Source organism: Pygocentrus nattereri, chromosome 6, assembly GCF_015220715.1.
Source record: "Pygocentrus nattereri isolate fPygNat1 chromosome 6, fPygNat1.pri, whole genome shotgun sequence".
Lineage (NCBI taxonomy): Eukaryota > Metazoa > Chordata > Actinopteri > Characiformes > Serrasalmidae > Pygocentrus > Pygocentrus nattereri.
This window is the reverse complement of record NC_051216.1, coordinates 11,784,023-11,799,183: the sequence shown is the minus strand read 5'-3', so window position 1 is coordinate 11,799,183 and position 15,161 is coordinate 11,784,023. Positions and strand designations below refer to the sequence as shown.

Genomic DNA, 15,161 nt, shown 5'->3' with positions numbered 1-15,161 from the left:
CTCCTCAGACGCCTGGTTCCTATCACCACCACAGTTCTGACTAGAACAGAGCATTTCACACCAAACCTTTCTAAATAACTCTGTCTACATCTAAACCAATTAATTATACAGGAATTGTATAGAATCTGTGAAATTATCCTTTGCAAGGTCAGTAATTCTAAAGGCAAGCTTATCCGACTGTTCCCCAGATTACCAAGATGCCAACGAGTCAATTTACTACTGCTCAAAAGTTTGGAATCAATGATTTGGTTGCAGATAAGTGTATAAAATAACTGTTAAAATAATATGTTTGTCCTGCGCAGCTTCACATCTTTCTAATAATTATCTGGACACTAAGAGGCCGTAAATAAAAACTGAGATGGGTTAGATGCGCCCAAAATGATGAACAAAGCTGCAGATGGCTCTTAAATGACTGAGAAAGCATAGAGAATGTATTTATAATATAATTAGTATCTAGAATTGACCATATCTCAAGGTAGTTAACTTGATAAAAATGTATTTACATAGATGACTGTGGTACAGTATTTATTATTTTATTCACTTCTTGTTCATGCATGTCTTAACATAATTAACAAAATATCTAAATATCTGTTTGGAGAACAGTTTTTATAATTTAAATTCACATTTGTTGTTTTATGCACAATAAAAGTAATTATCGTACATAAAATAACAAAAATGATTAACATGGGTATAACTCCAAACCTCTAAAAACAGCAGCGTGCTTCTAACATTAGAACACAATTAGCTGAATAGCAGATGTTCTAAACAATGATATTCAGTATAGTCAGAATAAATAAGGCACATAAGGAAGATGCAGAGAAATACTGGATATATGTGAGCAAGAGGGCAGAGAGAATCGCTGACAGCCACTGAGTTAGCCAATACTGTTTGTAGTATAACAGCATAATTGGGATTATCAAATAAAAAATCTCAAAATGTCATTTTATCAATAGCTGGCCAGCTCAGTTATCTCACTACAGCAAATAAATTAGAGCAGGCAATGAAGAAAAGTAACTGCCTTACATAATCTGAAAACAGTGGATACATTTTAGATACATTTACACAAATAGTGGCTGGATTATTATTTATAATAATAACAAATATAATTATTAATATAATATATTTTCATCAAACTAAAATTCAATGCTATGTTAAGCCTCCAGGAACTTTTGAAAGAAAAAATAAAATGAAAATACAGTAAAAAGGCTTAAAATTGCTGATCAGACCTGTCTGAGAACTGTTTAGCCATTGTCCTTACATGCTAATCATCACACTTGATTGGCATCTCTAAGTCTAACATCTCAACCTGCTATGTGACTGAAGCAGCACAGCAGTGAGAGCGCGAGTAAATCAGTGGAACAAACTTCAATTATACAGGTGGTGCTGTAGACCCTGTCTTACTGAAATCATTAGCCAGCTGTTACGTGGTGATGTCATGAAGAAGGTAAGGTTTGGCCGAAATGAAAGGATGAACGACAGGGAGAGACAGACAGATGGTCTAGCTTAAAGGTTAGCTTTCGCTTGGTTGTTAGCTTTTACTCTGTAAGTTTCTCTGACTTGAACGAAAGGCTTAAATAAGTCACCCAAGATTATGAGTGCCCAGTTTAAATCAAAATGGGAATATTTTGGTCAAATACACTGGTTATTTATCCGACACTGGAACAGTATCCATAGGGCACATTTCATACACGTATATTGTCCACAAGAGCAAGATTAACCTATTGAGAAAGACACAGCTTTAAAGGCAGCAAAAAACAGGTTTGGGTGGGCTGGAGTGCATCATGTCCCTCACCAGTCCTGCCTCAACCCGTTTCCATCTGACTCAGTGTCTCACAGCTGAGTGTGATGAAATGAATGTCAGGGTATCTTGGCCTATTTGTCCCACACATGCAGCATGCTGGGCAAAGCAGTTGTAAATGTTGCACTAATTTCACTAATCATACCTTCGGCTCATCTGTCAGCAGGTTGTACCACATGACTGAAGCCCAGCCTGCTGGAAGCTGGCTGACATTGGAGATAACCACCAATGGCAGGGAGCAGGTCTGCACAGTGGAGAGAAACACATGGACAACCCAGAATAAATCACCAGAATAAAGTACCATCAGTCTGTAATTCAGTACTTCTGTCTTGCCATTTTACATTGTATCATTTTAATCTATTTTTAAGAAAGTTTTAATTTATTTTAACTTTATTTTAAGTATAAATGGGATCCAGTGTACAGTTTTTCTCTAGGCTTTAGCTGATTAATCAGTCATATGAATATGCCTTGCAAATAACAGTTTACTCGTCTTTTCTTGTTACTTGTCTGTGACTATTAAAATGGCTAAATTGGCTGATTAGCCTTCTTGCTTCCTAGCTATGCTCATGTAGTAGCTAAAATTGGCTGTACTGTTGAAATTACACACTACACTGTTACGTGCGGAAACACCAACGCATACAGATGTCTACAGTTACACAGAATCACGTGTAAAGTCAAGCAAAGCTGCATCTGTCTTGAGAGTGGAAATATAAGCAAAAAACCTGCTAGCATACATGCTAAAAATGTTAGAATTAGCAACACAGCTAACAAGTAAACAAAGAGAACTTGTGCTGCTCTCTCATACCGCAGAAAATGGTCTTTTGTCAAGTAAAATGATCTTAAATATCATCAATAAATCTAACATTTCTCCTGTTGAGACTGTTGTAAGCTTAATTTAAGATCATTTACCTAATAAAACTAGATGTTTTACCTGTTTTAAGTAATTTTATTGAGTAATATTATCTCACTATATTGGCAAATAACTTGTTTAAAGAAATGTGCTTGAAACCAGCAAAGGTATCAGTCACTATGGCAAAATAATGTTACTTAATTAAATAAAATCACTTAAAACAAATATTTAAATATTTAAAATTTAATCACTTAAAACGAGATTTCAGAACATTTCACTTGACAAGACACCATTTTTTGCAGTGTAACATGTTAGAGCACCAAGCTCTTCATTAGTGTCTTGATGTATTTCAGTGAATACATTTACCGCTTATTTATTTATTTAAATTCATTAGCCTCAACGCACCCAATGCACAATTTGTTGTGGCATAGTATGATGGTGAAAATCTGATGTGCAACACTGCAGTTGACTTAAATAACTGTCATCATCTCAAATGATTTCAGTCATCTCAAATAACTGCAACAGTGATTATATCAGGCATAACATTACAACCACCTGCTTGTTTCTACACTCATTGTCCATTTTTAAGATTAAGTGATACTTTTTTGATCCCACAAATGGGGAAATTCCACCTCCTCATGTAACCCATCCGTGAAGTGAAACACCACATACACACTATTGAATACACACACTAGGGGGCAGTGAGCACACTTGCCTGGAGCGGTGGGCAGCCCTATCCACAGCACCCAGGGAGCAATTGGGGGTTAGGTGTCTTGCTCAAGGACACCTCAGTCATGGACTATCAGCACTGCACTGAGGATCGAACCGGCAACCTTCCGGTCACAGGGCCAGTTCCCTAACCTCCAGCCCACAACTGCCCCTTTATCAGCTCTACTTACTATATAGGTGCACTTTGTAGTTCTACAGTTACAGACTGTAGTCCATCTGTTTCTCTGATACTTCATTAGCCCCCTTGCAGTGCCACTGCAGTGCTGAGAAATAGTACCTGCTCTGTGAGGGTCCGTGGGGGTCCTGACCACTGAAGAACAGGGTAAAAGGGGGCTAACAAAGCACCAGAGAAACAGATGGACTAGTCTGTAACTGTAGAACTACAAGTGCACCTAGATAGTAAGTGAAGCTGATAAAATGGACAATGAGCGTAGAAACAAGGAGGTGGTCATAATGTTATGCCTGATCAGTGTACAGAGACAAATAACAGAAGAAACATATGTAGGTTTTTGGAAATGGCATCTCTGACTTGGCATTGTAATTAAAACCGTTGAAACTGACCTCTAGGTCAATGTCCAAGCCCTGCAAGCACAACATGGCCTCAAAGCTGAGGGAGTGCAGCTCCTCAGTCACTGTTAGCGGACCCTGCAATAGACAAGAAACTTTCAGCACATCTGAAAGGCCAACTGAAGTTCATTTACGCACAGTCACAATGCTTCACCAAGCAAACTTAAATGGAACTGACGATAACAGTGCTTCAGTCCATTAATGTACAATAAACAGCAGATGAAAGTCTGAAGGTGGCAGAAAGCGAGTGGCTGTATTCTCACCTCATTTCCTTTGGCTCCACTCATGCATTTCTTCTCTTTCAGCTGCTGTAGCGAAGAAACACTCATTTAACACAGTGACACTAAGTCTGAAACACAGGGGTCCACGCCCCGCATCTCAAATTCTCTGCTCAAACAAGCTAGACCCTGGACACATTTACACAATCCTAATGTAGTCAAATGTAGTCAATCAGCCAAGACATGTTGGTTGTATACATTTGCTTTTTAGTAATACAAGAAACAGAGATGTAACTCACCCAAAAAGACATACCTGATAGCTACATTAGCCTTACAGCTTCAGTGCAAAACCAAAGACACCAAACACGTCTTGACTGATCAGATGCATTTGTGTTAAGGGGAAATTTTGCATGCTTGATTTTTCATTTAAAGCTCTGCAACTCTACTACTACAAAAGTAACCCCTCGGTAGCTAAATCCACTAATTTAGAGCTAAGAAAGCACCAAACTGTGCAGGTTAGTCTCCGCGAGTGAGACCCCTGCATATTCTATATGAGATCAGTTCTAATTCTAATATTAAATACAATGTCCTGCTGGTAGCAGTGCTGGCCCAGCTCAGCCTTTAACACCGGCTATATTTCTATCCACTTTATTTGCTAATTGCACATGATACAATGAAAATATATATTAAAAAAGAGCAACATTTGCTGCCCAGCAGCTGACTTTCAGCACGTTGTGCTTTATCGTTTGAAAAAAAGATTTATTTGACGGTTTCATCTCTAATTTCACGTATGGTGCAACTGCCTCCCCAGATTTCCTCACAACCTACTGATAGAGATACAGAGGCATGTGTGCAGGTGAATAAGTGAAATTCCAGAATAAGTTATGAAGTACCAGATGTCTGAACTCCACTGATAGACATCCATTTGAAGACTCTTCCACGTCCATCACTTTGGTGTTGTTGGTGGGGATGAAGAATTGTCTGGTACTACAGAAACAAAACAATACAGTCACAACCTCCTAAAAAAGTGGTTAAACATAATACTAACGCTTGCTACCTAACGCTGACATAACCATGCCACAAACATGTCATGGCAGAGGACATAAACTGTTATGAGTTGTCATGACAGATTTTGTTCAGTAGGGTTCAAGTAAATTGTTACCAAGATAACATTAATACTGTGCATAATACAAGATAACATAAATGTGCTTGAATAGATGCATTGAGTTCATTAATGGTGCACCATGTGTACAGGTCCAATAAATGCTGACTAAGGACATAATACTTATAATTTCAGGTTCTATAAAACATTCAACATCTGTTGAAAAAAAGACTCTACGGAGCTCTAATTATGAACTACACAAAAAAGCATCTTAGTACAAACATAAGTCTTAAATTGTAGAGACACAGTTTAATGTGATGCTCACTCTAAGAATTTTTTGTACTAAGTTGCCGACAGGTAACACTTGCCATACCGCCCTCTAACAAAATAAACCAGAAGAAATCACAACCCCCACATTTTATAACTGGTCATAAGCCTCCTCGTCACGGTTTCCACGAAAGATAATAAATGAGAGACCCTCTGGACCGAAGGACATATTGGTGACCCAGGCTTAAATATATTCCGCTTTAAATTAGAATTTTCAATATATACTGTAGTCGGCACACTGAACAACAATCTCTGGGTTAGAACAGAAATCATATCATGAAGGGCTTATTATTGATTTGCAGTAAAAGTTCATCTGAAGTGTGAAGGATATTTCTATTCATCTGTCTGCTTGCGCAACACGCAACATAAAGGCATATGTTCAGTTTTGTTAGATCACGTTAGATCTCGTTCTTTACACATCAAAAATGTGGCACCAGCATTGAGAAATGTCACTGAAAGGAAAGAACAGCTCAGAAAAACAGAAACAGGTGCTTTTCTGATTGAGGTCTAAAAGGCTAAAGTAACACTGATAGGCTTGTTGGCTTGTTTGCTGATTCAGTGTAATCTGTATGATCTTAGTTCTTACAAGTCAAGTCAAGTCAAGTCAAGTCAAGAGGCTTTTATTGTCATTCCATCTATGTACAAGTACACAGTGGTGTGAAATTACGTTCCTCCAGGAAAAACACGGTGCAACAAGAAACAAAGAGTACAAAGTGCGAATGTGCAGACATCGTGTGCAAACAAAAAATTAAGCTAGAAATAATGAATACGATCAATTAAACAGACATTAGACACAGTAAACAGAGAGGACAGTGCAGCACCGACACAGCACTCATTCTGGACATGAGGTCGTGGAATAAGGTGCAGTCAGATGACAGACATAAACACAGCAGTTACTGATGTAGAAAAAAACAGTGAAAACACAGTGTAGCAGCAGTGATCCAGATTGTGCAAGTAGAGCATCAAAAGAGTTGTGTATGTGGAGTATGTGTGGGGGGAGGGGGTGGGGGTTTGCTCAGTCATTGTGAGTTTAAGAACCTGATTCCTCTAATAACCTGCCAATATTCTTACTGAAGTAAATTTCCCCTGAACCATATTTCTATATGGGTCTATATAAGCCCCCTCCCCCACACTCTCGCTTTATAACACTGAGGCTTGGCCTAGAAACAACAGGAAGCTGCAGTTCTCACTGAGGTTTGGGTATACTTACACTTTGCCGCTTGGGAGGTCCCTGCGTGCATGAACAGCGAGAGAAGAAGAGAAGTCAACAAAAATATTCAGTTTGGATGCAAACTTTGGCGAGTGTGCCTCTAATATTTACTGAAATACAGAAGTGGAAAATACCTCTGAAGTCTGTAGCGCTAAGAGGAGCTCATACTGAGCAAGCTTATCGTCATTGTCCAAAAAAAAAAAAACATGCTTCTCCAAAACATTGACTTTACAGGAGAAGGAAAAATTCTTAACTTTAAACTGAATTTGAATTTCAATTTATATGAATTTTCTACACAATGTAAAGGATAGCCATCATGTCCAAATTACACAGCAATATAAAAACTGATTAAATTAGAGATACTTTTTTTTTTCTTTTTTTCGGACAGCAACATTACTTTGGTTGAAACATTATCAAGCAAATCTGTGATGATCACAATGCAATTTAAATGTGATGCTACAGCAACGACAACAATTATTATTATTATTTATTTGTTTGTTTGTTTATCAGCTCACTTGTCAAATGTCGTCTTCACTTTCAGCTGATAGTCCACTTCAGGTAGCTTAACCAACAATCTGAAATACACCCAAGAAAGCATATAAGAAGGCATGATATAAACACATATTTCACTTTAAAAAACACTAAATTGTGGGATTCCAATAATATTCCAATGAAATTCAAATGTCATATCATTTTTTCTGAAAAAGACTACATATAAAATATATATGTATTTATTTTAAAATATATATTTAAAATATATATTTTAATGACAGATCAGAGCACAAGAAAAGCACTGTCCTGCTCTTCTAAAGTTAAATCAGCTCTGCTAAATTGTCAAATATGATATGAATATTATTTAACTATAACAAATAACCTGGTACCACTTTCAAAATAAGGCTACCTTCATAAAGTGTTTATGACCTGTTTAAATTTAGTTTATTGAGGTTATCAGTTAGGTCATACACACTTTAGAAATCATTAATAAGCAGTTAAAGCACATAAATAATAAGGGCAACCTGTTGCTTGCCAAATAGTGAGACCCCTTTCATCTGCACTGTTAAAGCTGGTTACTGATCTTACTTTGTCTTCTCCATCAGTCAGCATTAAACCTGTCAGCTTCATCACATATTCATAATCATCAGATACAACAGCTCACTCTTACCCTTTTTATTCATCTGCTATGCCTGCTTATTAATGATTTTAAAGACCCAATTATGACCCAATTAATAACATTATTAAACTAATGCTCAACTGTCCATAAATCTTTTAGTGGTAATCTTAAAATACAGTGGTTACGGCTTCAAATAAGTCAACTTACGATTTTTAACAGAAACATAACACTTTTGTTAATCTTGCATTCTGTCAACTTATTTGAAGTTCAAAAAAATTTAAATGTAAAGCATCACTTTTTAAAGTAAAACATCAAATAATGGGTACTCTTTTTTTGGGTCATATGGGTCAATCGAGTCACAAAGAAACCAAAGGAAACAAAAGCCTGATTGTTTCGTTGGAATATGGGATTTCCCTTTCTTGTGAAATTTACCAACTGACTCGTTTAAAAACTGCGTCCCATACCTGACTTTGGTGGTGAACTGCACTTGGGTCTTAATGATAAGAGGTTTCTGTGGATGTGTTGGCATGCACGGCTGCTTCTCCACCACAAAGGAGCTGCAAACGAATAATCAGATACTGAATGAGGTTACAAGGCCATCACGTCTGCCAAATTTCATGAGTGCCAAATTATCGAGCAAATCACTTCATTGCAAAGAGGCAAAAAAAGGCCAGAGACAACATAAACCACCATGAGCGCACATAACCCCACACAGAACAGCACCAGGGTCAGACTAAGAGTAGGTGTGGTGATTGCAGCATGTACGAGAGTGTCTATCACCACTGCACAATGTACAAGACATCTGTGTATAAATGTAAATGTTCAAAGTCCTGGTGTTGATAAGACAGCATACACTGCAATGATCTTAAACATTTACAGACATAGGCGCACAAAAGCAGGTCATCTGCACACCTACAGGCCCTTTCTCCACATGTACGCCTACACACCACACTCTTGGGTCAGGATTGTTTTTCTGCATACACACTCTTTGGACCCAAAGTCGCATGCAAAGGGTTGGAAGCCCCTGGTCAAATGAGCACACTTCTGCACTTTTTAATGCACAGATATGGTTATTAGCTGATTTTTATTGGGGAAAGAAAAAAACATAAATGTGGCCTGTGCAAAAGTTATGGCAGATTTTATATTTAATGTTTCATTTGTTTCTAATGTGTTCAAGTCAGCAAATAAATAGAAATTGTGCATTAAAATTTGTATTAAAATGCCATAATTAGGTTGTTCTCTGCACAGGATGTCTTAATTTATTTTGGCTTAGAAAACCAACAAAACATGTCATTTGGGTGTTCAAGCTTGTTCATGCGACTGTACAATGTCAGTTAAAAATTCAGATATAAGGAATGTCTTTCCTTATTTTCACTATTTTTCACATTTTGGAAAAACAGAAGGTGTCAAAACTATTAAATAATACACCTGGAATTATGCAGAGAGCACAAAAATGTATTAAATCAAATCTTCTGTTTTGGATTCTTTAGAAAGTAACGCATCTTTGCCTGGACACAGTTTTGCACACTCTTGGCATTCTCTGAGAAAGCTTCATGAGGAATCACCTGAAATCTTCTCCACCTTTTCCAACACACTTTAAGAAGTTTCATATATTCTGGCTGAAAACTGCTTGGACTTTTTTTACATTTCTGTTTTCTTAGTATCCTTATATCACCTTTATGATGACAAACAGATTTCAAGCATTTAACATAGACTTTTTGATTAAAAATGTCTAAGTTATCCTAAGTGTAACGGTGGGGAGCGATGAGGCAGACACACGTGCTGAGATAAGCGACTTTTATTATGGGTAAATCCAGGGTCATGGTCAAAACGGTCCAGGGTCAGATGGCCAGTAGGGAGAGCAGGAGGGACAGACATGACAAAAATGAACACAGAACTCCAAACAGCATAAACATAAAACAACCAGCACAATCAAACAGTGCAAAGACCAACACAGACCAGGCCAAACACAGAGCTTAAATACACGAGGGCTACCAAGGGATCATAAGACACAGGTGGAAACACAGGTGCGAACAATCAGGGGCGGAGTAACCAAACAAGGAGCCGGACTGGGATCAAAACAAAAAGCATGTGGACTAGACCAAAACACAACATGAGCACATGGGGGAGTGGGAGGAGCCAAGCGTGACACCAAGCATGCATTCAATCATTTGTGTCAAACAATGGACTGATACTGTAATTCTCTTACTTTTTATTTTGATTTTTAATATCATTAAATAGGGGTTAAAGTCATTCTAAAGACAAGTTTTAGGTTTATATTGTCACTGTCAGAACAAAACCTTGCATGTCCAAAACGGCAAATTTACATTTAATGTAAGTCACTGTAACAAAACGTTTTTCGTAGTCATTTTGAACCACGTCTGTTGGCCCATTCAATATGAAATTTCTGTTTAAGGTCAAGGTCAGCAGGCATTTTTAAACTACACTCGTGTGCAAAAGTTTGGATCAATGCTGTAATTAATTCTCTTGTTTTTTTTATGTCAGCTGTGATTTACAACTCACACTAAAGACATTCTAGGTTCATACTGTCAGAACTTTGTATCTCCAAAATGGCAACTTTACAGGAGAAGGTAAAAACAATATTTACTCTTAATGTAAGTCAATGTACCAGGACACTTTTTCAAGTAATTTCAGACCATTTCTATTGGTCCATTCATAATGAAGTGCATACACATAAATGTGTGTATGACAACTACCATCTTTATGTTGTCTTATAAACGTGACTGCACTGCTAAAATGAAATAAGATCTCCACAAATTTCTTTAATAGGTTGTTGGCCATAACCAAGCCAATGGATGTAGGTGCTATCATTCCCATCTTTCCCTCTCATGAGAGAAAAGGTCATATTTTGTTGATGTAACCTCAGCGAGACACATACACATGATCACCACTTTCCAAAAGTGAGGCATTCTCAATGCTAATTTTCTTGTGCTAGTGCTAAACAGCTTTCTTGGTCACTCTGGAATCATCTACAGCTACACATTCTGGACACATCTAACGTTTAGTTACTGTCAGGACAAAACCTCTTATCTCCTTTTTTGCTGCTTGTTTCATAATTTGAAAAAGATATTTGCCCTTCATGCTGAGCTTCTTGATGAATGAACTAACAGAAATGGTTCAAACTACCTTGGAAAACAATAGTCCTCCATTTACTTTCATTAAAAGTTAAGAAAGTTTTTTCCCTGTCCTTTAAACGTACCTTTTTGGACATACAAGGTTTTGTTCCGACACCAGTAATTCCTTAAGCTTCTACAAGTTCCATATACTGGAAAACTAACATTTCCTCACCTTCCTGAAATAATTGAGTTTGATATAGTATGTAAACACTGTTAAAGTTTTAAAGTGTACTCTTCGCTCTCCAGTGCCTACAGGCCATTTACATTGTTTCTGTGACGTCATAAAAACCAACACATTTACGCATATCCACCCATTCAGCCTATAGCAGTTCAGCCCCACCCACTCATGCTTAAGGTATGAGGAGTGTTTCTGCCTGAACTACTTTTTGAATGAGATGCAATGCAATAAAACATTCAGTAGGTTTTCTCTAGGTATAAATGGAAATCAAGAAAACTAAAATAAATACTCTTCTATATACATTTTCAGACACAGTGCTTCCTTGCTTCATTTTAAACATCACCCATCTGAGCCCCACTACTCTCACTTCTCTATTTGCCTCTTTCGAGCAAATAACAGCCTGAGGTAAGTCTCAGTGTGAGCAGAAAAGCCTGGCTGTGGTGGTGTTGCTGAAATAAACGTGATGCCTGATGGAGAACTCTTACCTCTTGATGAGATGGTATATGAGATATTTGACCTGTTCCTCCATCTGGGGTCTCTGCAGAGGGATGGGGTCACTCTCGTAGGTCACCTTGACGATGAGCTCGTCCAGTTTGTCTAGCTGTCGTTTGATCTGGAACAAACTCTGGGCAGTCATGGTAAACCTGTAGAGACACAAAGAACAACAAAAACTCAGCTCTACTACTCAAGAAGTAACAACATGAACACAAGAGGTTCCTCACATAAACATGCTCTCATATTACATATTTTATTGTAAATGTTATAGAAATTATGCACAAAATTAGCAAAACAGTGACGTATGAATTCTTTAGTTTCATCTGTGTTCATAACAGACACTGACTGATGATTGACGTATGCAGTCTATTTAGAGCTCCAATACTTTAGCTGGACAATAAATATTGCTGAGTGAACATTATCGGGGCTCAGGTAAGTTCAGTTTGAACAATATTTCAACACTAATTAACTCCATTCTTTACTATTCCTACAGATGTATTAAAATATATTATAGATGTCTGTATTTTTTATCGGGGCCCTGACACAAAATAATACATATATGGATTTTGTTTGGCTCATCAATGCTTCTCTGTGTTAGATCAGGTGTGCTGGTGAGGTAAGTTCACAAATCTTTTTTGGAAGTCAATTTCAAAAAAGTTTGGACAGTATGTGAAATGCAAGTAAACACAGAGGGCAGAGATTTGACCTGTATTTTAATAAAAACAGCACACATACAACATATGTAATGTATTATCTTTTCAGCTTCATTGTTTTTGTAAGTATCCGCTTATTCTGAAATTGATGTCTGCAACGTGTTCCAAAAAAGTTGGGATAGGACCAATTTAAGACTTTGAAAAATTCCGAAAAAAGAAGTTATGGAATCTTGCTTGCATACAAAAGGAGCGTCCAGGAAAGGTAGAGTTCTTACTGAGTAAGAAAAATGCTAAAAAAATGCATCAGCGAATAAACCAACCGTTTAAGAACAACATTGTCAATAAGAGCATGCAAGGACTTTAGGAATTTCACCCTCTACGGTGCTTAATGCGAATGAAAGATTGAGGGAACCCAGGATCCTTCTGTGTGTAAAGAGCAATGCCGAAAACCACAACTGAATACTCATGAACATCGATCTCTCAGATGGCACTGGGACATATCACCGCATGGGCTGAAGAATACTTGTGACAAACACTGCTTGTCACTGCATCCACAAATGCAAATTAAGACTGTACTAAATTTCAACATTGTCCAGAAACACTGCCAACTTCTCTGGGCTCAAGCTCATCTGAAATGGGCCGATGTACAGTGGAAATGTGTATTGTGGTCTGATGAGTCAAGCTTGTTTCAGACTGTTTATGGAAATAACAGGTGCGGTCTTCTCTGGGCCAAAGAAGTAAAGGACCATGTTACTAGTGCTACTAACTTCAAATACCAGCGCCAGTCATCGTATAGCGGAGTGTTAGCGTCCACGGCATAGGTAACTTGTACATCTATGAAAGTACCGTTAGAGCTGAAATATATACACACATTTTGGAGCAGCTTATGCTGCCTTTCAGGCATTGTCTTTTTCAGGGACGTCCATGTTTACTTCCGCATGATAACTCCAAGCCTCATTCTGCATGTGTAACAGCATGGCTGCGTAATCAGAGAGTGCGGGTGCTAGACTGGCCTGCCTGTTTCCCACTGAAAATGTGTGGTACATTATGTAGTGCAAAATACGTCAATAAAGTTCCTGTATGGTTGCACAGCTGAAGATGCATATAACTGAAGAATGGCAAAAAAATCTGCTCTTAAAATTGGGTCAGTTTAAGTATTCAGTCCCCAAACGTTTATTAAGTGTTGTTAAAAACAAGATGTTGCAACACAGTGGTAAAGATGCTCAAGTCCCAACTTGTTCAGAACCTGTCGCAGGCATCATATTTGAAATGATAACCATATCGTCGCTGTCCAATGAAAAACAGGTATCTCCACAATAATAACTTTACAGGAGAGGACAAAAACTTTCTTTACTTTCAATGCAAGTTAGCAGAAAATGTTTTTATTCTAAGCAATTCTGGACCACTTGTATAGGTCCAACCATCATGACATTTTCACACAATGTGAAGGATGACTACTGAGCTCAAACGATGTATAAATGTAAAAAAAAATCGCAGAGAATGGAGATACATGTTTTTCATTAGACAGCAAATGAGGCAAGACATCAAATACTGTGTTTTTGTGCTGTTTTCAATGTAATACAGGCCAAACAGAATGTACTGATCACTGCCTTCTGTTTTGCTCTGCATTTCACTTTTTTGGAAGCAGTTTTGTAGTTAAACAAACACACAAACATGCATACAATCACTTCTTAGTAATGCTATTTATTTGTATTTGTATTTATTCTAAAAGTGTGATTTCTGAGTAAACAGGCACTCACTTCCAAGATAAATAGCTTTTAAATGTAATTTTCTCAGGTGCATAAAATTATTACTGTAAATTACTGGAAAACCCAGTCAGCCTGTAATGGACAGTGACTTAAAATAACATGAGATGACAGCATGAACAAACAGGTGTGACACTCTTCTGTGAGTAAGCTTAGTGCTGGGAAGGAAGTGGCAGTACCAGTTCTGTAGCTGGTCGAGGCCGGTGAGCACAGGGCCTCCGATGCACGCGATCTGCTGTCTGCGCTTCCACTCCTGCAGCTCAGGCATCAGCTGTGAGGCAACCAGTGCATCTATCTCCTTTATCACATCTGCCATCTTGGACAAAATCTCCTGTTAAGAGAAATCAACAGCAGAGTTCAGTGTGAGGTAACTGTCAGATAAATGTGGGTAGGAGTGGTCAGTTTTGCAAATTAACTACTAAGAACTTTTATGTAACAGAACACAGGTGCAACTTCATAAGTAGCATACCACCAACTGTTAGACAACCGTTTTTCCTCACATTGTTTTTGTTTGTAAGCCATTTCCATCAGTAGGAGGAAAAAGTCTTTTAGAAATATCCATTCTTGTTTTTTCTCTCTGTAAGTTACAGTTTCAGCTACAGTTTGTCCCCCTTTTGACTGATTACGTCAAACATTTGACTGAGATTTTGACGTAGTATAATTATTTTTAAAATAGTCCTGATTTTGAGTCATTATTATGACTCATTATTTTGACATATTAAGTCAACACATCAAGAAAATAATAATTCCAGTGGATTAAATAGAACTGAACTGAACTGATTCAAATAGCTCACAGTATTTACTATCAGCCTCAGTAAACTGGATTAAGTGGTTTATCTTAATAATCTCCTTCCTGTGTTTTATCTTTGAGACAGAAATTCTAATAAATGTCTGCAAAAGTGCAAAATGTGACCCTTCCTTTAATCTTATCATGGGCGTGAAATGGTCACTAAGTCTATTTAGTAAATCACTTTTAACACCAAAACATGGTGTGCAGTGGTGCCAAATTTTAGCTGATCT

General features: G+C 37.6%; 1 protein-coding gene across 4 annotated transcripts in view; it reads right to left on the bottom strand.

Moving 5' to 3' along the window:
* stat4 (signal transducer and activator of transcription 4) overlaps window positions 1-15,161 on the bottom strand; it is a 44,484-nt gene that overhangs the window by 16,940 nt on the left and 12,383 nt on the right. For 2 of the 4 annotated variants that reach the window (XM_017713499.1, XM_037539478.1), the window contains 9 exons: window positions 14,321-14,472; window positions 11,713-11,871; window positions 8,377-8,469; window positions 7,317-7,376; window positions 6,802-6,822; window positions 5,056-5,149; window positions 4,208-4,252; window positions 3,939-4,022; window positions 1,944-2,042 (listed from right to left, as the gene is read on the bottom strand). In XM_017713499.1, coding sequence (XP_017568988.1) covers window positions 1,944-2,042; window positions 3,939-4,022; window positions 4,208-4,252; window positions 5,056-5,149; window positions 6,802-6,822; window positions 7,317-7,376; window positions 8,377-8,469; window positions 11,713-11,871; window positions 14,321-14,472 — 807 coding nt within the window. The remainder of the gene's footprint in view (window positions 1-1,943; window positions 2,043-3,938; window positions 4,023-4,207; window positions 4,253-5,055; window positions 5,150-6,801; window positions 6,823-7,316; window positions 7,377-8,376; window positions 8,470-11,712; window positions 11,872-14,320; window positions 14,473-15,161) is intronic. The other 2 variants (XM_017713500.1, XM_037539479.1) reach the window with 1 other exon arrangement.